The sequence below is a fragment of the Triturus cristatus genome, chromosome 3_1 (genome assembly GCF_964204655.1).
Source record: "Triturus cristatus chromosome 3_1, aTriCri1.1, whole genome shotgun sequence".
In the NCBI taxonomy this organism is placed as follows: Eukaryota; Metazoa; Chordata; class Amphibia; order Caudata; family Salamandridae; genus Triturus; species Triturus cristatus.
Window position 1 is genome coordinate 822,363,507 of NC_140583.1, and position 21,539 is coordinate 822,385,045.

The window sequence follows — 21,539 nt, forward strand, 5'->3', positions numbered from 1 at the left end:
TCCTGGCAAGATGTCTGGATTATATCGGGGAGAAGAACCGCAAAACCCGGTGCAGCGCATCAAAACTAGGAGGCCCACCCTCAAATAGCAGAAGAACATCAGCCAACTCACTGACCTGTGATAGTATCGTCATATACACCCTAGGAAGGGACTGCACTAGAGCCAGGCCCAGCAAAGGAACCGAAAGCTGCCGGCCTCAACATCCACAGGCCTGCATAGGTATTATGCAAGGTAGAGACTCCTTGCGGTTAAGGACCAAGCAAGGTGTGCTAATGTCGGGGAAATCAACAGTAAAATCCGACGCTGCTCACGGGACACAACAGACCCTCAAACAGCTCAAAAATATTAGCTAACAATCTTACCTATCAGATCTTCCCTCTAAACTGCACTGTCTGTGGTGCAGCAAGGAAAATTAAAGCTGCCGGCTGCTTCATTAACATCTCTGTTGCCAACCAGCCGCTGCGCGATCATGGCGGGTGGTGGCTTCCTCGAAAATAACAAACAGACGAGGCACCACCCCTGGATCCATGTGAGGGCACTGCTGGGTCCTCCTGATTGATTTTATTTTGTATCACCTCAGGTGGTGCTGACAGACCATGCGGTATGCTAGAGAGGGAGTCCGGCTCTGCTAGTTGATTGAAGCCATTACCTGCTTGTGCAATCCCTACTATACATTTCAGGGCAAAAGTGTATTTGATAAAGCATGCCTGGTACCTAGACAGCACAGAGCGCACTTACTGGCAGCACACTCGCTGCTTAAATGCAGCTGTAGGCTCCTTGAGCTCTCCTCTCACGGTGGGACCAAGGTGCTATAAATGCGTGACAAATGTATGTCAGTGCGGCGATACAAAGCACCACACTGAAATGCGTTAGTCTAATGTCTGATGCATGGTACTTGGCAGGACTGTCGCATTAATCTGGGATGTATGGTCTGGCGACACAGGAATAGTGGTGATACCCACTTAACCTGTGATAGTTTTCCTTGTAATACATTTTTTTTCATTGCCTCCAGTGAGTACAACTACAGTGTCTCCCAAAGGTTCAGGGAGTGTGCGAGTGTCGCAATGCTGCAGGGCTACGAAGTTGGGCAGCCAGCTCTTGCCAGAGCCTAAGGGATCTTCTGCACTTCTCTCCTCTACAACCACTCAAGCCTTTAAACCGATCGATCTAGAAGACAGGAATTTCCTGCCCCTCCCACACATATAAGACTAGTGCAAGCAAGGAAGAAAGCTAAAGTGATACTAAGCAACACTGATGCTCAAAATGTCTGCCGTAGTATAATAAGATCCAGACCAAGGGTACTACAGTGCATAAGCTGTACAAAGTACTTATTGAAATATTGACAACTTTCCATTTTAGAGGGTTGAGGAGCACTTTAGGCGCTTCCATGCGCAGTGTGGATGAAGACATGCATGTGTGATGACATTCACATCCTTGCCCAGCTGTATAAATGACTTGATGCTCATATGGCTACCAAAGAAGACTAAGCATTTTCACATCGGGGGGAATGAGCCCATTGTGGGGAAGAGAATAGGTGAGAATGATCAAAACTGTGCATAAATTGGAAGCAAATTCCAAGCAAGAAGAGAAATGGAGCACTGATGGTCATGAGAGAGGGATTAAGAAATGGGAACAAACATGAATAGAGAAATTAAAGAATAGAATATGACGAGATTAGCATTAAGATTTTGAGAGAATACTACATATTTAGGTAGTACAGAGATGAATGACAAACAAATACTGGGAGTATGCAAGGTAAATAAGCCGAGGATTTATTGGGGACATTAAAGGGAAAGTAGAAAGAAGGTCAAGTTATCCGAGAGAAACATGTAACTTAGAGAAGGTGAGCAAAAGTAAGGATAAACAGAATGAAAATAGCTCACAGAGGAAGAATTTAAATTTAGAGTAAAAATAACAGACTTAAATGTTTGTTTACCTTGTAAAGAACTGAGGGAATACAGTGCAGGAACCTGTAGGCAATAAGAGAACATGCAAAGTAAATGCTGAAAACAGAACTTGACAGAAGCGGTTTGTGAAGAATGCTTGATAGTCACTGAGTCATAAGGGTATTGAAAGAAGTCAGAGGGCCCAAAGACTACAAGAGATCTGAACCCTCAGTGATTAATTATTAGAGAGACTATAATCTGATAAAAAAAACTGGTAGTAGGTAATCGTCAAAACAGGCCCATATATTAGCAAATCACTTGGATCTTAAAATTCAGCATTGTCCATGCATACCCTGGCCCTCTGATATACACTGGCATACCAATAATTTGAGCTAAATAAATTGCATAAAAATAAACTAATTGCAAAATTAAAGCATTGGACAATACATACAATGGGAAACTAGTCACTACACAACAAAACGATGTAGTACTTTACCAGAAAAAATGCACATCTCTCATCTATTTAGATAAAAGGTAGAAAGGCTGGTATGTTATATTGGCACAACTGCAAGAAGCGATTAAAAAAGAATAGTGCTAAAATTACACAAATTCCTTTGTTCACGGTACAGGACCACAAAATGGAGGAACCTTCAGTAACCTGTTTTATTCGAAACTTGAAATGATTTTAGATCTGAACAAGCCTAGAATTCTTGTGAAGACACCTCAATATAACACTTGATCAACACTGCCATAACTCTCTAATCTGAAACTAAGAAAAACAAGAAACTAAGGTGGATGCATGCCAGAATGACCTATAAAGACACAATCACCTAGCAAATAGAGTACATTATCTTGAGTACACACCATTAGCACATGGATAGATTATTTCTTCAACTGACGCACTTGCACAAATTACAGGATGTTTCTTAATGTAGACCGGATGTGCTTGTGTCACCGCACAGTGTGAATAATACAGTTTCTGTAGAGAAGAGTCTGACCTGATGAGTAAAAACACATAGGTGATCAGCATGACCTACATGGGGAAAAGTTATCGGTGCAGATATATGGGACATTACTTTGGAACTGTCAAGATATCTGCTCCAGCAGCCTTCTATTTGGGGATAGGTAAAGTACATAGAAGAGAAAGTAATTATTGACAGAATCAAACGATTATGTAAAGAAAAAACTGAAATCAAGATACTTCCTTATAAACACATTGAGGAGAAGAATAACCCAACTAACCAAACTGAATTACGCAAGGATAGAATGTAACCTGTGTGGGAAAAGGCAACAGAACAAACATGATGACAGCACAAAAACGTCTATTGACCGCCCAACTCAAGACCGAAGCTTTGTCAATTATACATCTGCTCTCTCCAGGTAACATAGAAGAATGAGCAAATCCATTAGATAGCATGCATGCATTTACAAAAAACTTACAATAAGAAGCACTAGGAAGAAGGCCTCCTTCGTCTCAGTAGCCCTGCCATACTAGATGAGATCACCAGTGGAAACAATAGATATCAACCAAGAAGGAAATCTCGGTGCAGTCAGAGATGGCCCTTTTTTTGCACTTCAGAAGCCTTTCACTCATCACTGATGAACCAGTTTCATTTCTAGAAAACTTGTGAGTATTTTGCTCTATTCTTTTAACTCAGATCTGAAGCAGCCTTTTAGGGAAACAATATGCAAAGTCCTTAAACAGATGGTTTCTCCTCTGATTCTAGACCCTGGGAGAAGTGCTCTTTTGAATGATCATGAAAGGAAAAAGGCAGGCAAAAGTGAAAAGAAATCAAAGATACTCTGGTTGCTTCGGAGAAATATTGTTTGGCTCTGGCAGTCTCTCACTGCGGTCTATTGTCTATTTTCAAGATATATCCTTGTTCTTTATCAGATGGGTGAAAATGCCTATTTGCATCTCCCAGACTACTTAAAGCACCTGTTTGGTCAGGTGCTGAATAGTAGTATGCAAGAATTAAAGAATATCCCGAGTAATATCACGGTGGCAGTCACAAGGTGCACGCAGACAAATATGATCCTATAACACCATTCTGTTCACCAATGCTTTTGAACAACCAGACAATAAAGGGGTCACTGAGAGACTGCTCACTTTCAAAACCGAATATATCCCATAAGCAAAAACAATTAATTTGCCATGGGTAGATTTTCTGGAAACGGTTGGTGGTAATCTATCACAGTTTCAGATTCTTCAGTTGCAGTTAAACCTATTTAAAGGTGACGCTCTCCCTGCAGATGCTTAGCCCTGCATTTTTAGACAGTAGCCCATTATCAGTGGTCCTGCAGATACTACAATTTAATTATCTACTATTTGCCTGGAAACCCCATCCAGCACCAGCTCCTCCCATTTTATTTCTCCACATCTAAAAGCCTTGGAAAGTCAAAATCTTACCACAGACCGGTGCCAAAGAGCATGTGCAGCTCAAAGAATTCAGAAAGTTGTGCTTTTGTCAGATAGTTTTCTGGTTCCCAGGATGGATGTCCGCGTCTGTCCTACACTGTATCTGAGGTGCTGTCACAATTTCGCCCCCCCCAACCAAAAAAAAAAAAAAAAATGCTTCCATACAGTTACTCAAAGACTTGAAGTTTCGTCTCGAAACACAGCTCACCTCTTCGTCAGTCTCCCAAATTTATGATGCTCATTAATAATTCCATGAATATGTTACATCATCTAAGGTCTAGGTGGATGGAAGGTTTCAGCCCCATCAAAGTTACAGAGGCACTTTTAAATCCCAGAAAGATGGTAATACTAACCTGTTTACTAGTATATACTTCGTGTGTACAGAGATGCTCAAATTTCACATGATGATTTTTGTCTGCAAGGTTGTTGTAAGAAAAGTAGTTTTGCACATATTCTACCAAAGATGCACAGATTTTAGGATGAATTTAAAGGCCAGCTTTGCATGTTCATTTAAAAAAAAAAAACTTTGTTAGATCAGCATGTGCACTTCACTCACATAGGGCTGTACACTGGTCAAGCAAATGTGTTCCTCCCGGAGGAGAGCCCGCCCTGACCATGAGCCAGATAATTACATTTTTTGCCTGGAGCAGTCCTACTACACACTGTAATCACGTTTCAGTGCTTAGGGTCAGCCAGATTTTGGCAATAGCTCTCTATCACCAGGTGGCGCCATTCTACTTCAGCCGCAGCTTTGCCCACCTATGATGTGATGGCACAGCTCCTCCGACCTGGTTATTACCTACTAAACGTAGATGTCGAAATGCCATTGATTGTCCATAGCCTCACTGACCCCCCCCCCCCCCCCCCCCCGCCCTATATTAACTTCCATTCTGAGTCAAAATCAGACCGATTCTATAAAAGTCAGAGTGCAATTTGCGACAACTTTTTCTAAATCAATTCTTTATACATGAGGGCCCAAGGTATTTTTGCACATGACCTGGTGGGATCCCCAAAACTGTTTGTTCTTGTCAAGAAAGCCACCTGGTAGGAATGATCCAAGAGGTCTTTACATAAAACTACAATAAATGCCATGGGAAGGAGAGACATTGTTCCTTGAGGAGACTACTTTCTGGACCGTTCAGAGACTTGGAGCCGTTCCCAGATACTGGTCTCTTCCTTGTCATTGGAGCCTGTTCCTATATTAAAACTAAATAAAGCTAAAGTTCAACACACATCTGCTGACTCCACGCAGTTTGAGGTACTTCGCCTTGATGGAAATTATCAGAATGGCCTGCTGTGCTTTGGGAAACCCTCTACAGGTGTCACTTGCTCCTCCACGTTAGGACATTTCTACGGACACCATTTAGTGCTGCCACAGTTTCCGGTGCTGCCATTGGGTAAGCCAGTGACTACTAAGTTACAGAATCCTGTGCTCATAACTTCACCTTTGACAGCGCCACAACCATTGCCCTTAAATCCGATGTCACTTCCACCTTCAAAGTCAGCAGACATCTGAGCAGCAGGGCTCCAGGGTTGTGCTTGTTTTGATGAGTAGCTGCTATGTAGGAAAGTAGGATCTGCTTCTTATGGTTACCCCCACTTTTTGCTTCATGTGATACTGTTTTTTACTAGTTTGACTGGGATCATGCTAATCCGGATCCCAGTCGATCTGCTTTCTCCCTAAACAGTTCTGTTATGTACTTAGGTACACATCAGATTGGATACTGGGGTACCCTTGTCAGTCCCTAGTATTTGGTAACCATGTACCCAGGGCATAGGTACCCCAGAGGCCTCCCTTGGGCTGAAGCATGTATTGTGCCACCCATGAGAGGCAATGCAAAATGGAATAACGGGCCTGCCATTGCAGCCTGTGTAAGTTGGTGCATGCACCACTTCATTAAGATATACGTTTACTATATCGAAGGGTCACTTGACTTAAAATGTATGTCACCCCTATAGCAGGCCTTAACAATCCTAAAGGCAGGGTTCTAAGTGAGAGGGTGCCACTGCATTAGCAGAACATCCCTGCAGCCTACAGAGTCCATTCTCCCTGGTTGTTAGTGCTGCAGCCATTCACGACACATAGAGTGGCATTATGCAACAGCGTGATGACTAACTCGAACTCTAAAACGGCTGAAAGTAACCCTATTGTGTTTAGTGTCAAACATTGTGAAATCATACTCCCACACGGGTCACCAGTGTGGGAGGTATGATTCCACCCCTCAAACGAGTTTTGTTAGGTCCCAGGTGTTCCCGGTACCAACCTTCTAGTCCCGGTAAGCCCAAAAGGGTTGCTGCCAACCAGAGATGCATTTCTGCCCTCCTGCTGCTGAGTCAAGCTCGAGCAGAGTAAGGCAGAATAATAAGCATCCTGTCACAGGGAGATGTGACGACCTCCCAGACAGAATTTGGTGTAATAGGGCTGGGTCGGTGCGCTTGCCAGTGACCGAAAGTCTGCATGAGGGCCACATTTGGTGTCCCTGTGCATAGTCCAGTTTAAACCAGTCCTGGGAGACGTTGGCTCCTGCTCTGGTGCGAAACCTGTCAAAGGACATGGGAGTAACCTCCCCACTGTCCAGTCCCCTGAATCTGTCCAACCCTCTCCTGTGGGTACAAAAGGGCTTACCTAACTCGACGTGGACAAGATTCTGAACCAGAAACCTCTGAACTGCAACTGTCTGGATACTCAGGACTTTGTTTGGGCCCGACTTAGTCTCCCTCTCAGTCTGAAGCATCGTCTGTGCCCATGCACCATAAAGGGTCCATGCAGGACCTGTGGTTCATCAAAGGCAACTGAAGATATCTCTCTTGGAGTGAAGGAGTCACTCCCCTGCAACCGCAGGCACCACATCATGACTGACCGGTCTGCTGCTCCTGAGCTCCTCCGGACTTTAATGGCTTCAGCAACACAGGATGTGGTTTTCTACGTCCTTCGAGGTCCGAGATGCCCTTTCACCAAGTTTGAGGTCAGAATCCCTCATGGGGGCTGCAATACCCGTACCCCTGTGCACCCCGTTCATTTGCAAGTGCATAAGCTTGTTGGCATTTCCAGAACAAGTGCACTGGGCTCCCAAGTAGCCCCAACCTCTGGCACCATTTCCTACAAAGAACTCCGGCCTCCATGCACCGAGTGCTCCGTGGGCTGTTGCTTTGAGAAACTGCTCGAGGTCCCCTTGCGACTCCTGTGCCTCCGGCCTGTGGGTCACTCCTTTTCTTGGGCTCCCCTGGTTGCTCCAGGCATGCCCTGACTCCCCTGTGTTTGGTGAATCTCATGGACCTTACTGGTTTGAACTGTAACCTTCCTTGACCTTCTGCGTGGGTTGCTGTTGCCAAGGCTTGTTGGTGCTCCTGTCGGACACCGACCCCTCAGCACTCTACATCCTTTGTGGGACATCTCGCATCCTGCTCCTGGTCATCCTCGATTTCTCCTGGTCCCTGTGGCTGCAGAGTCGAGAACCCCCTCAACGCACCTGAAGCACCTGACATTGGTGGGCATTCGTCTACCAAGCCCCTGGTCACTCCTGAGTGACCCAGACTCCGTCCCCCCTGCTTTCAGGTACTCTTCATCAAGAGTCCACCTTTTGGATTCCAACTGACACTTTTCTTCCTTCCAGCAGCGGCTCTTCTTCGAAGTCCTCTATTGGGTTCGACAGCGGTTTCTGACGCCACTTCATACCTATGCAATCGGCTTCCCTGTGATAGGTAACTCTGGTAGTACGGTATCCATAGGTGGGGTGGCTCTCCAAACTCCTAAGTTCCATGAGGTTTCTTCGAAGTCCACTGGGAAGGGTCCTTAAACTTTAAAACTCCAACAGCGACTTTCCCATAGAATTGTACGGCGCACGCTGTTGTGTTCCCACACTGCACCCATCCTCTGTAGGGTCCCTACTTACTCACCTTGGGTGGTTCCTTGGGGTCCCCGCGATTGTACATCCTCTAGACACTGTCTTGATGCGAATCGTGGTTCTTAAACCCCTATTTTAGTATATGGTTTGGGCTCCTCCTGGAGCCCACTGTGTATTAGTGTTGTTTACTATTGTTTCTGTGCTACAGTATTGTGTGCTTTGTGATTATCTGCGTGTAGCAGATACTTTATCGTACTAGAGAGTGTTATACTAATAAATACATATTTTTATAACTACTGTGTAGTTCTCCTTTCATTTAACCAATACTATATGGTTGCACTCTGGTAAAACAAGCTGCTTAACATTCCTTCAAGACCAAGCCTGAAGGCTGCTCTCCACAGCTACCACTTGGATACTTTTCGAAGGTTATCTTTGACCTCTTAAATCACCATAAGGGTTGTTTGGACTGGTACAGGGTGCCCACTTTAATCAGTGGACAGCATATACAGGCCAACTTCTCACATACCAGCAGAACACCTTTCTTGGAAAAAGGAACTTTTTGAATTAAGCTCCAATGTTGCTGTGCTGGACAAAGTCTATGGCTCTTCATATCCTTCGCATAGCTTACTATAAGAATGCTGGCCTTTACAAATGCTAGTGGCCTTGATACTTCCCTAGCAGGCAATATCCCATACTCCTGTACGTCTCCATCGGAGCAAGTCTGTTCATTCACTTTGATAGTAATAAAAGCTGTAGAGGCCTTAGAATTTTCCTAGCCCACTACTGAGGTTAAATCTGCTAGTTTGACTGACATCTTGCAGTGAACCTCATCAGTCACAAAACCGCTGCTGCTGTTCAATGAAGCGCTCTTGAAGCTGGTTCGAGCTGTCCGGCAAAAACTCTTCTTAGGCCCAGCAGTCCACAGAGAATGTGCATAAAGATATAGACTGGTGCCTTCATAGTCAAGGTTTCTGTCATCGCACGCTCCTTGACTTTGGAGGGTCTGGTGAATTCCATTAAACTGAGGCATAATAATTTCCCAACAGCCCCTTCAGACTGAGAATTTTCCGTACCCGATTTGATTAGCTTGTTTTTGCAAATTAAGTAGATTTACTTGGGAAATGTCTCTCAACAGTTTCTGATCACATGACTGCGTTTTGTTATATTGCTGCCTTCCTCTGTGTTTTTCTGCTACCTTTCAACTTTTCTTGTCACCGTCTTTGTTTTAGGGGATGTATGGAAGCCGCAGTACTGATAATCTGTCCTACACCTCTCCATTGAATGTTATGGAACCAGTAAGTATTCTAAACTAATAGACCGCACACGTTATTACTGATTAAGAAAAAAAAGGCTAACCTGACATTTGTTTGGAGAAGTTTGGAAGAAGGGGTTTAGAGTTTGAATACAATGCCTTTTTGAAGAGAGCATTGCAACACATGCAGAGGAGGAGGGCAGGCAGTTGGCATTCATATTCTTCCAAGGTCTCCCTTGGCTGCCCATCCCATTTGCTTGGGGCAATTGGGCAGAGATTATTTGGGTGTGGTGCCAAATGTCAGACTCGTGCTGCCAGGAAGCAATGAACCTTGTGGCATTTTCCTGCGAAAATGTTTGTGCAATCAGGGTGCCTTGTTGTACTAGGAGCAGAGAGTCCTAAATGACTCAGTCTTCTGGCGGGTGTCTGCAGCTAACCTGGGATGAGAGATTTGAAACTGGTTAACAAAGATGTTCATTTGTCACTCTGTAAGAACATAATTTGAGTTATTGTTAAAGTGCTCTTACTATGACTTCAAGTCTTTGAACAATATTAATCCGACTCCACATGCCCAAGCACATTTGAGTTCAGACAGGGTTTTCATACTTGGTAGGCTTTGGTCCAAGGCAAAGGCTAGGATTCTGGGCAAAACAGGATTTTTAAACTTATTATAGAAAGTCCATTGTAAAAATTAACCATAATGGAATTGTTGGGCCGTTCCCAGACTGGTTGTAAAAATTGTTCTGGACTCTTTATAAGGTAGCCTGTTGATTACGCTGCTTATTAAACTGCAGCTGTTGTAAAAAGCAGGCACGATATTGAATTGATACATATCGCTAGGTTCTTCGACAATTATTTGCCCTGAAATGCCCTTTAGTAAGTAGTAATTTAGGTTTTGTGAAGCACAACCTGCATCTTTGTGGTTGCTCAAGTGCACTCTTCGCCAATCTCGGATGCAATAGGTCATTGATGTCGTTGTTTCATTTTCACTGGTGGGGTCCTGCATAATTGATCACAATCCTGCATTGATATCGGGAAGATTGTAGAGGTCATTGGGTGCAAATGCTGGTTCACTAGGCAATGCATGATAAGGGACCAGGACTATTATTTTGCCAGTGTGCAGGGAGAGAAGTCCTGTCACTGAGATTCTAATTGTAGTGCCATGGCAGAGGTACAGATTTCCAGATGGGGCATATTGTGTTGCTGTTTTGAAATGTAGGTCACTCCTAGCTTCTAAAACAGGGGTGTAGCATGAGGGGCAGTGGCACAGAGACCCAGAGATGAAAGGTCCACTGTGCCCCCAATATTGCTGTCATTTACTAACTAGCTAGAAGTCCATTTCGAAAGGACAGCATATGAGTAAGTTACATTATGTAGCTCTCCATTGAAATGCATTTAGCAGAAATATCGGTTTCCTTTAAGCGCTTCTCTCATCAGCGACAATTCTAAAGATCAGGTGCTGGGAAGTATCTTGTCAAGAATGATTTGCTGTAAAGTTATATATGCAAATGGGGCTTAGAAATCAAGCCGATTTACTTGTTTTAGGCCTCCCAAATGAGACTGAATCTAGCTTCTCCATATTTGTTTCTTTAATGCTGATGTTTTACTCCTTTCCTCAGAAAATATCAATGAAAAACCAAGAATCACCCCTTATCTTGTTTAAAAGAGAAAAAAAAGGCTAAAAATAGAGACGAAGCAGTTTCTTCTGTAATGAATACATTTCCTAGAAGTAACTAAGTGATGTACAGTAGTAGGAATGCAGTACATAAAAGGCAATAATGGGTAAGGGCAGGTTGAAGGGGTCGTTCCCTGTCGCGTGAGATGCATCTTTAAGTATGTTGTATCAGAATTTTTTTTCTACTAGAACATACGCATTTAGTATGGTTTTTTGACAAGGATGGACACCCTGGGGAACAAACCCAGGCACAATGTCGAATGTGTTCTGCGGCACCGATTTACAGATATGCATGGATTGGCTGTCTCCATTCACTCTGCCCCAGTGTCTATGGAGATGGTGTTGTCTACCCTTAATGTTCCAAGGCAACTCGAGTACAGAACAAATACTCGTGCTCCGCACTACCAAATATATTGACCACATGAGAACATGGATTGATGTATTTGTTGTCAGTGTGTCTTTTTTGTGTGCTTTAGAATTTCACTGTTACTACAACTTAGCACTTCATAACTCTTAAGCAATTGAATAAGTATTTATGGTCTTAACGTTTTTTGTTTTATCTCTAGGTGTCCGAACTCATAAGAGAACAGTCATATTTAAAATCTGAACTGGGCCTAGGTGACATCTCTTTGGAAGGTGGAGCGGAGGCCACAGAGTCCATCTCCTCTCATTTAGCTTCTGATGCTTCTTCAGTATGTTCCAGTATTTCTCAAAGGAGCAGAAAAATACGACTAAGCTACTCCGACCAGATTGGAAGAACCAAGACTTATTTGCCACAACCCAAACCCACGTTTCGAGCTTCAGTTGCATTAACCCCAACACCACCTATGCGAGCTGGCACAGTGCAGCAGCCAAAAGCTATTAAAAGCCTTGAAGAAGAAACCTCAAAATCCGAGGCAGTTAATGTTCCTGTGTCGTCTACCAGGGAAGGTAGCGGGAGGGCTGCGGCTGACAATGAGGAGTTGCAACAAGTTATACGAGAGGTTAGTAATTGTCTACTTGTCTTCCATAGGACTAGTAGCCAAATGTTAGCAGGTTCCACATAAGGCTAGAATTGCAGAAGCTTGGCATTACAGTGAAAGAAGGGCATGATTCTAGACTTCTTTTTCCAGTGGTGCATATGAGATTATGCACTTTTTGAATCTGTGTTTAAAATTACTAGACCAAAACCCCAATTGTTTTGTGTGCTAATTTGTTAAAAATACCAAAACTCATTTTTTCTGGACACATATGAAAGACTTTGACAGTAAGGTTATCAGGCCACATTGTAGCTGATCTTTGAAACCAACCACTAAGTATACATTTGTTTAACTAGTAGTGAGTGGTTTCTTTATTTCATTAAACTGATAGGTTCTCTTCTCACATCCTCATCTGAAGAACAATGGTGTTCTGAACATGGGTAAATAAGCATTCTGGGAAGGTCACAATCCAAATTATTTCCATTCTAAATTGCTACTAAATTGTTTTCCCACTTCAGTTTTGCAGCACCTCATACTAAACAACTGTTCGTGGCCTGTTGCACATCGGCTTCAGCTTGATTGCATTGTCCATGCAGTCTGGGTAGATGGAGGTTATTCTCTGTTCCTGTATCTAACAGGCTTAATTATTCTCTTACCGTACATACCTTTTGTGGAAACAAAATAACATCGTGTACTTGTTTATTGCATTCTTGAGTAGTGAAATTGTGTGAACCCGGCGTTGCATTCTAGGGCAGCTATCACAAGTGCAAGTACAAGACCCTCCTGTAAGGTGTACAGATGTTCGCGTCTACAGTTTTTTTTGGGCCAAATAGAGAAATATAGTAAAAAGTTGAGTTCATTGCTAGTAACAGAACGATGGCTTGACTGAATATTTTTATGTATGGTGATGTGTATAGTCTTCTTCACCATGATAATGAGCCCTTTTAGTAGAATTTCTTGGTGTTGTAATTAAGCTTTCGGAAGACATGGGCTTAATACAAAACAAATGTAGAAACCTGGATTTCGCCATCACTGACTGCATTTATTCCATTAAGTGAAACTAAAGAGACCATGAAGGTTAAGTGCATGCTTAGCAAATGGTGCAATCTTTTCATATAACTACCTCCCTTCGGTGCTACGTCTCTTCCCATGGCTAACCTGAAATAGTTTCTGGTTGTTGACAAGTAGACTAAAACATAGAATAGATAAAGGGAAAAGCAACACACTGGTACTTCTTCATACCATATTTCAACCAACTTAATGTAAGTCACTTTCAAAGCTGACCTTCTCTGTCAATATTTAAATAAGATGTCAGCTCTTTAGAACTCAGCAGTGAAGTAAATATAAACACCCTGCCTCCAGGCTTTCCTTAGCAGTTAGTGAGCAATTTAGTTGCACCTCTAACTGTATAATTAATAGAGCATATTCTGCTGAGGATAGAGCTGCTTTTCTTGCCAAAGGCTGGCAACCAGTATTTTGGCTGACTAGCTCCACTGTAATCAGTTATTGCTGGTAACTTGTGATGCATTTTGATTTTATTTCAGATTTGTAGTTATATTCTGACGAGACTTAAAGTCCATTGTAAACTGGTTTCTCTCCACGTTCTGAAGGTACTTGCGTGTTATCAGAAGTGGTGATAGCCCGGTTTTCGCTGAAGAACTTTGAACATGATACAGTGCATGCTCTGCTTTAGTAATTTCCTGTATTATCAGTGTAGGAAGTTGGGTGTGCTGTGTTTGCAGTGCACCAGCCCAGCTTATTGTGCCGCAGTTTAGCATCTGCCATTGGCTGGTTTGTATAGCAGTCCCAGTGTGATCCCTTTGGATTGGCTCTGCACTCCAATTTGTGCTTTATCACTGTACTGGGCCACGTTCATTTGGAAAAAGGGGGAAAGTTGACTTTGCAGTGTCAGTTATAACATCTAATCTTCCTGGATGCGCCTTTACAGTCTTTCTCGTTGGAATCACCGTCAAATATTTCAGATCAGTCCAGCCACTTTTTTGATGGCCAGGATATAATTGATCGCAGTGATCTTGCCATCATCCGGGCAGGCACAGGTAATCCATACTTAGCTGTAGTAAAAATTCTGTACTTTTTTTTGTGTCCTTAGTGAATTTCAAGATGTTTTGCAAGGACCCCCTGGAAAACTAGAGTATCACTCTTTCCATTTACATTAGGAACTTCCGTGTCTTCCTTGAGGTAAATATAGGTGACGCCTCCTCACCTGGAACCAAGTTCGAGCTGAATGACTTGGTAGTATAATTGGTTTTGCTCTAATGCAGTTCCTCACATGGTCTAATATGCACATAAGGGCTCCCAATTCGTTGGTGCAGATGTAGACAGACCCAGACGGTCACTTCTTTTTTTAAAGATACAGGCCCATCAAAATACTTTGAAGATCGGAATCAATCCTTAGCACACGTAATGATTATGAGTAACTGGTACGTATAGTGTGTTAGCATCATAGACTTACCTTATTTGTTCACGGATATTCAACGTGTGTTCTGTCGTTTTACCCTTACAATTGACACACTTTTGTAACCAGATAGTTACAGTTTCTACACGCCCCCATTTTTTAAGGGTGTTTTCTCGTCACTTGGGTGCTGTGAACTTTCTGTTTATAGTACACAGCGTTAAACATTACATATACAATTTTGTTTCTTTATTTTATTTCATGTAACACAGCCTTGAAAAAGTCGCGGGACTACTTTCCCACCAAGCGACGAAACACGTGTTGGCTTGTGGCTGCTAAAGATTGACTAAGGAGAGTCGCATACAAATAAAAGAACTACTGAGAAGAAGAAAGACCAATTTCTGCTTTATGTATATGTCTATATGTGCTAACACACTATACGTACCAGTTATTCATAATCATTACGTGTGCTAAGGATTGATTTCTATTGTTTAGGGCTTTTGCCCATAAGTCTAGGAAGTACGGTGGTTCTTCCTACCTTTAAGCACCGTCAAAAAAAGAAATTTAGAACATTGTATATGTGAATTTTCTCTTGGCGCCGTATACCTATAACTAATACCACCAAACAGTCTTTTTACTTTGAAGATCGGGTCTAAATGTACGCCAATTGAAGACAAAGGCTCATTCTTTAAACAAGTGACCAGGTTGCTTCTTTCTTGACCGCATTCCAAAGTTTTGCTCTGTGATTTTTGAAACCTAATTCTGTATCCATACCTCAAAGTCACAACACCACTCAACTCTATGAACTAAAGACTGGAACCTGTTGTAAAATTTAGTGCAAGTCTTCTCACTCGTGGATCTGGCAGCTACACCATCCGGGAGATGGATATTACACCTTTATCTATAATGTTCATGGTACCCACACCCACATTGATAATTATTTGTTATCTAATGCACAGCTACAAAAAATATGCACACAGACGTAGTACCATGCAGCATATCGGATCATGACATAGTCACCATCATTACTGATTATTGTTTGCAAAAGCCACCTAGAGGGTCCCGGAGACTTAATATGGCATACTACAGGCTGACGAAGGATAAGAAACGCCTCCAAACCTATTTAACTTCGTACTTGGACAGAACAAAAATAGTCTCATCAATGCAAATGTTATGGGCTGCCGGAAAAGACTATATTGGGAGGACCTAATGAGGAACTCTGCCCGACCTAAGCACCATTCTGCCCAGAAACGGGTGTTGCTTGAGAGCCAGATTAAGCACCTTAGTGACTAGTATAAACACAAACCAGATCTCAAGACTTTGAGATCCCTCCGTAAAACTAAAACTGAGACCAAATTGAACTCAATGTGGCCCTAACAGACGAAAGAATTTTTAATTTCAGGCGGCAGCACTACAAGAGGGGGAAGAATGCGCGGCACCTCTTGGCCCTTCTGTTGAGGCAGAGGTAGGGAGACACTAAGTGCCATCCCAGTGGTCCGTGACACCCTTTTGACTCCAGATATTCTGGAGACTTTCTGTTAGTTCTGTCACTCCTTGTACTCTGCAGAGGGAGTTTATTCTCAGCAGCAGGATGACCTTTTTTTCTCACATGGTACTCTGTGTACTGTCCCTCCTGATATCACTTCTACACTTGTCGCTGAGATTGCAGCAGAGCAAATAAGACGTGCAATAGACGCACTACCCACAAAGAAAGCACCGGCTATCATGGAAATTTTATAAACTAAAGACAAGATGCTTCCTTTGTGGCGTAAGTTCTATGCTGAAATCTCACCAGAGACACACCCCCTCCCAGTACTTGCAGCTGCATGCATTACACTACTGCTGAAACCAGATAAAGACCCCCTCCTATGTGGGAGCTATCAACAAATGTCACTCAATGTAGACGTTAAGATTCCTGACACATTTTTAGCCACCTGTCATGTGTCACTATTCAAGACGTTGATTCATCCCTCCCAGGTGCGTTTTGTTCTGTTTCGCTCCTCCACATGCCATTTACAGTCTCTCTCAAATGTACTATGGCAGGTTTGTCATGATAATGATGAGACGGTGGCTGTACCATTGGAAGCAGAAAAAACGTTTGACAGGGTGGAATGGCATTACATGTTCCGTGCCTTCTAGTGATTTGGGTCTGAAAAGGATTTGTTACAAAGCTCAAATGTCTGTTTTCAAATTTGACAGTGATTTGTAATGGTTTTCACCATGAGTAATTAACATAGGCAGCGGAACTAGTTACGGCTGCTCTCTTTCTCGTCTTTTATCCATTCTGGCTCTAGAGCCGCTAGTGGCAGCACTACTCAGTTTAATGGTCAAAGGTATATCAAAACCTGGTGGGGAATACAAAGCTCTGTACTGTGCTGACAATATAGTTGGAGAGAGGAGTATATAATTGGGGAGAGGAGTTGGCCTAACGGCTAGGGCGGTCAACCTTGAATCTGGGGAACTGGGTTCGAGTCTCGGCAATGACGCTGAACATCCTGGGATTCTGGGCAAATCACTTAATTCCCAGTGCCTAACAAAAATGAATGTGTCCTCATGTAACGCAACTGGTGCTATGTAAAGCACTCTGATACCCGATACCTTCAGGTCAAGGTCACGCAATATAAAACTCCGGGTAGAAAAAAATATATATTAGTCATGCTTGCAGACCCAAGTAATTCACTTCTAGTGCTGATAGATTTGATCTGAGATTTCTACAATTTCCAACTATCGAATTCACTGGGAAAAATGAGGCACTCCCTTCCACCCCTACTATGATAAGCAAATCACTTGAAAACTTAGTTTCACTGGGTCACCATACAAATTGAAATATTTATAGATAAACTGAAATGAGTGGGCTGCATCACATTATGCAGATAACCTAGACCAATGGTTCTAAACTTGTAGTCTGGGACCTCCTGATTGGTCCCCAGATTCTAGTATTAAATGGGGGTCCACAGTAGTAAAAAGGTTAAGAACCACTGACCTAGACCCTCAAATAGAGAAGATAAAGAATGACACTGCCTGATGGCTGCAGTTGAACCAGCCTTCTTGGGTTGGAGTCAAAACGATTAAAGTGAACATCAGGCTCCGCATGAACTATGTTTTTGCAATGCTTCGACTATGGGAATCACACAGTTTCTAGAAAACTCTTTGAGAATTGTTGGAATTGTACCTCTACTGAGGCTTAAAATCAAGAAACTCTATGCATCTACAAAATCTGTGATGGCCTTTATGGGTGAAGATTGGGACATAACGAGAGATTAGAGTAGGTATACACTATTGTCCATAAACAGAATGCTAAGATGAACTCCTCTATATTACATGCTGCTGCATATGCTTCGTATAAGTTACTTGGAAAAGACCGCTACCTACACACGCAGGCGATACTATGAGGTAATGCTAAAATTTGTATGGGGAGAGGAATGACAGTGGCCAGAGCTTATTGCATGTGGACTGACTTCTGTTGGCCGGCTTGTCCAGGGGAGTGGACATAAAACACACACTGATTCGTAACTAGAGTTTAGACTTCTCCCCAAACACTTCTGAAGCCACCGACCACTGCTACACTGTGTCAGAATGGTCGTGGGCCTGGGTCCTCTGGCAATACAGAACTCTCCTATCTTATGTTACTTGATCACAGTGGTACCTAAAAAGGAGAACTTTCTGGCCTTTATTGGACCCTATCTGACCACACCTCCTCTTGACCTCTGGCTAAAGACAGAAATGGTAGACTGAGAGGCTTGGTCTGATTTATGAGATGGAGGGCTGGGATGACCTGCAATGAATGCATGAAACGTTTTTTGCGAAGCTAGACTGAAATGTAGTAATTTTGATATCTTGCACAGATGTCACTGGATGCTGGTAAGGCTGCATAAATTGGGCCTGAGTGACCACTCCAAGTGTTGGAGATGTTGCACCACACTTAATGTCATTGTCCACCTTCTATGGGAGTGCCCTAACCTCAGGAAATACTGGACTGCCGTTTGATCAAGAATGACCCTCACACTAACCATTACCGACCTGTTGACTAATAGAGCAGCACTTCTACATGATACCTTAGACTATACTGCAGTTATGGAACGTAGAGGCCGTTGGTTGGACACGGCTTTAGCAGTAGCAAAAATGTGCGTGCGCCACCTCTGGTGAACAGCAAAATCCCCATCTGAGGAGACCTAACTAAGAGCAATGAGTCACATATCTTTATAGGATTATGGCAAATTCTGCTAAGTGATCAAGTGGAAAAATGTGCTGACGTGGGGGATTGCCTGGATGACTACCCTCACAATATTAACCCTGAAGGCGGTTGGTACAATTAAGCTACCAGCAGGGATTGTAGTAAATGAGGAATTCCAAGATATCCTCCACCATAGACTAATAATCAGTGTTCAATTTACTATTCATTCTCTGTAGTGCAACATATGTATGATGACATCCCTGTATGGCTTCAGTCCCTGGGAAAATCTTAGCTTTGGGAGGGCACAGGTGTTTCATTCACCACTAGGTGAACTATGTAACGGTGAATAGATACTGCCTGCAAACTCACTGGCTTATTTTTTCTTCCCTTCCCTTTATCCACCTCTGTCATTTGTTACCTTTAAGTAGTTGGGTTATCAGGATTAGCTAGTGTATTTGCTGCTTTGCTCATCTGCATGCACTTTTTTGTCATACCCTTAACATTGCCTAATCTATGTATAGTTTGTTGAGACCTAACAAGTATATAAGTATGGTTATTTTACACCCTAGATGGAACTACATCCAGGTTACTGCATGACAGAAGGGCAATTACACTCTGGTTGAGTTTGTATTCATGCTTAGACATAGGCATATGATTACTTTATTTTTTTTTGGTCTTGTATTTTGTACTAAGTTTGAACCAGTTGGTGCAGCCACACAGGAACTGCCCGTTTGCTGACTTTGGCGTTGCTGATTATATTCAGTAGAAATACTGGCTGCTCCTCTCTGGATGTTTGGACAGTGACTTATCTGCCAATTGCCTATTAAAGCATACACTCTTGTCTCCTCCCAGGAACAGCAATTTATGTATTTATTTTCTCCCTTTTTTTGTTCTCCTTGTTTTAGACATTTGTAGTTGATTTGCCCTGTCATGTAGGATGCATATGTATGTCAGCTGCAGCGTCCCTTACTTGCTGAAGGAACAGGCTGTATTGTTAAATGCAAAAATCTATAAAGATGCTATAAACAAAAAACATACCTCACTTCAAAGCCCCCATCCTTGCCACTGTACATCTCCTCTGAAATAGGTGCTTGGATCATGCCCCCATCCCTGATTAATTCCACTGGCTGCCTTTCAATGGCCACATTTTATTTTAAGTTGACATGCTTCTACACCACAGTCCATAAAAACAGATATTATATCTGATTGGCAAATTAATAATTTGGGGTTTCTACATCATGAATACCAAAGTTAACTGATGGTAACTGATGTAATTTTGTACAACTGTTCTCATGTAAAGCGCTCTGATACCTCCGGGTCTAGCCAGCGCTATATAAAACTCTTCAAAAATGAAATATTAAGTTAGGCCGCAGAAACTAAATTTATTTTCTTGATTCACCTGTTCATTGGTCGTTGTGTGTGGCAGCAGTCTCAATATTTCCCAGACTCACTGTAAATCATGATAGAGAGCTCTACTTTGTAAATGTATTTTACCCTTAAGGAAGGCTAGTATCTCAAAGACTTGTCACTACATGTGCTCATATGGTCCTAATAGCATGTCCTGGACATTCATATCAATTTGCTAATAAGCAGGAACTGGTTCAGAGTTTTTTCCTGATGCTACTTTTACTTGAAACATGTTGGTCCTTGATGTGGACTTTAGAGAACAGTAACTAGTTGGTGTACATATGACCACATTCTCACAAATTGACAAGGCACTGGTAGGCTTTGTTTTGTCATGTGATTATCTTGTCATGTGGTGCATACCTTTACACACATTTGGAAGCCAAGAATGTTACCTGAGTCTGCCAGGCTTCAAGGAAGACAGGATCTTAGTGAGCTTTGGCACAGTCTCAACCAATGATACTTGGCATGTTGATGAAGCGCACCAGTAAGATCTTGGCATATGATAGAGAAGGCCATTCCAAGCCAACTTAGAGATTTTAGGGGAGTATATAATACGAAAGGGGGGATTCAGTAAGGTGTTCAGAGGCTGGAATCTGGGTAAAACTTTTAAAGCAGCAAATACCTCTGACACCATAGATCACAGTATCACTTTATCTCAGCAGATCTATTTATTGACTGCGAGTTGAATATGATTTTCATATATTTAAATTATTGAGAAACGGAAGGAGCACTTTCTCGGTGTGACAATCATAAATCCTGTACATTTGACATTAAACAAATCTTCACTTTTTCAACAATACAGTGTGACAACAAACATAAATATAACAAATGTAGGTTTCTCAGTGTGGCAGTCATAAATCCTGTACATTTGACATTCGACGAATCTTCACTTTTTCAACAATACAGTGTAACGACATACATGAATATAACAAATAAAGGTTGAATCAAAACAGTACTCAGATATCCTCTTTATATGATGTAGGGGCATGCAAAATCATTATTGCCTCCACGTTGTATGATTGATGTGGTCCTAAATGGGGTTAAAGAAAAAATATATTTTTCGAAGTAGTGATGGAGAGCGTTGATTAGATGTTTTGTTTTGGCTCTTCTAGGGGCGTTATTGTATAATTTTATCCCCAATAAGTTCTCGTTTTCTGTTAGCCGACGCGTTTCGACCTTAACTGTTGTGGACCTTTTTATTGCCTTCCTAAGGTCTTCATCAGGGCTTGATTATAATTCCAAAGGGACATCTTTTTCTGGAAAAATCAATGGTATATCTTGTCATAAAAGAGTGTGATATTAGGTAAGTTTAAAGTGTGCTCAATGTATTTTCTAAAAAGTCAGTCATTTTCTTAAAAACCTGGTTAAAGGTGGAACTTACGTGCTGTCAGGTAAAGGGTGCTTGCGCCTTCTTTTACCTGCGGGGTGCAAGGGGGACATTTCTCTGTCATAGTTGGCTTTCTCACGTTATGTGTTTCATATTTAACGAAATCAAAACTTCGCTAGTTC

General features: G+C 42.4%; 1 protein-coding gene across 1 annotated transcript in view; it reads left to right on the top strand.

Annotated features, from left to right (window-relative positions):
- ITPRID2 (ITPR interacting domain containing 2) overlaps positions 1-21,539 on the top strand; it is a 234,750-nt gene that overhangs the window by 183,673 nt on the left and 29,538 nt on the right. The window contains exons 16-17 of the mRNA XM_085645187.1: positions 9,380-9,445; positions 11,644-12,060. Coding sequence (XP_085501313.1) covers positions 9,380-9,445; positions 11,644-12,060 — 483 coding nt within the window. The remainder of the gene's footprint in view (positions 1-9,379; positions 9,446-11,643; positions 12,061-21,539) is intronic.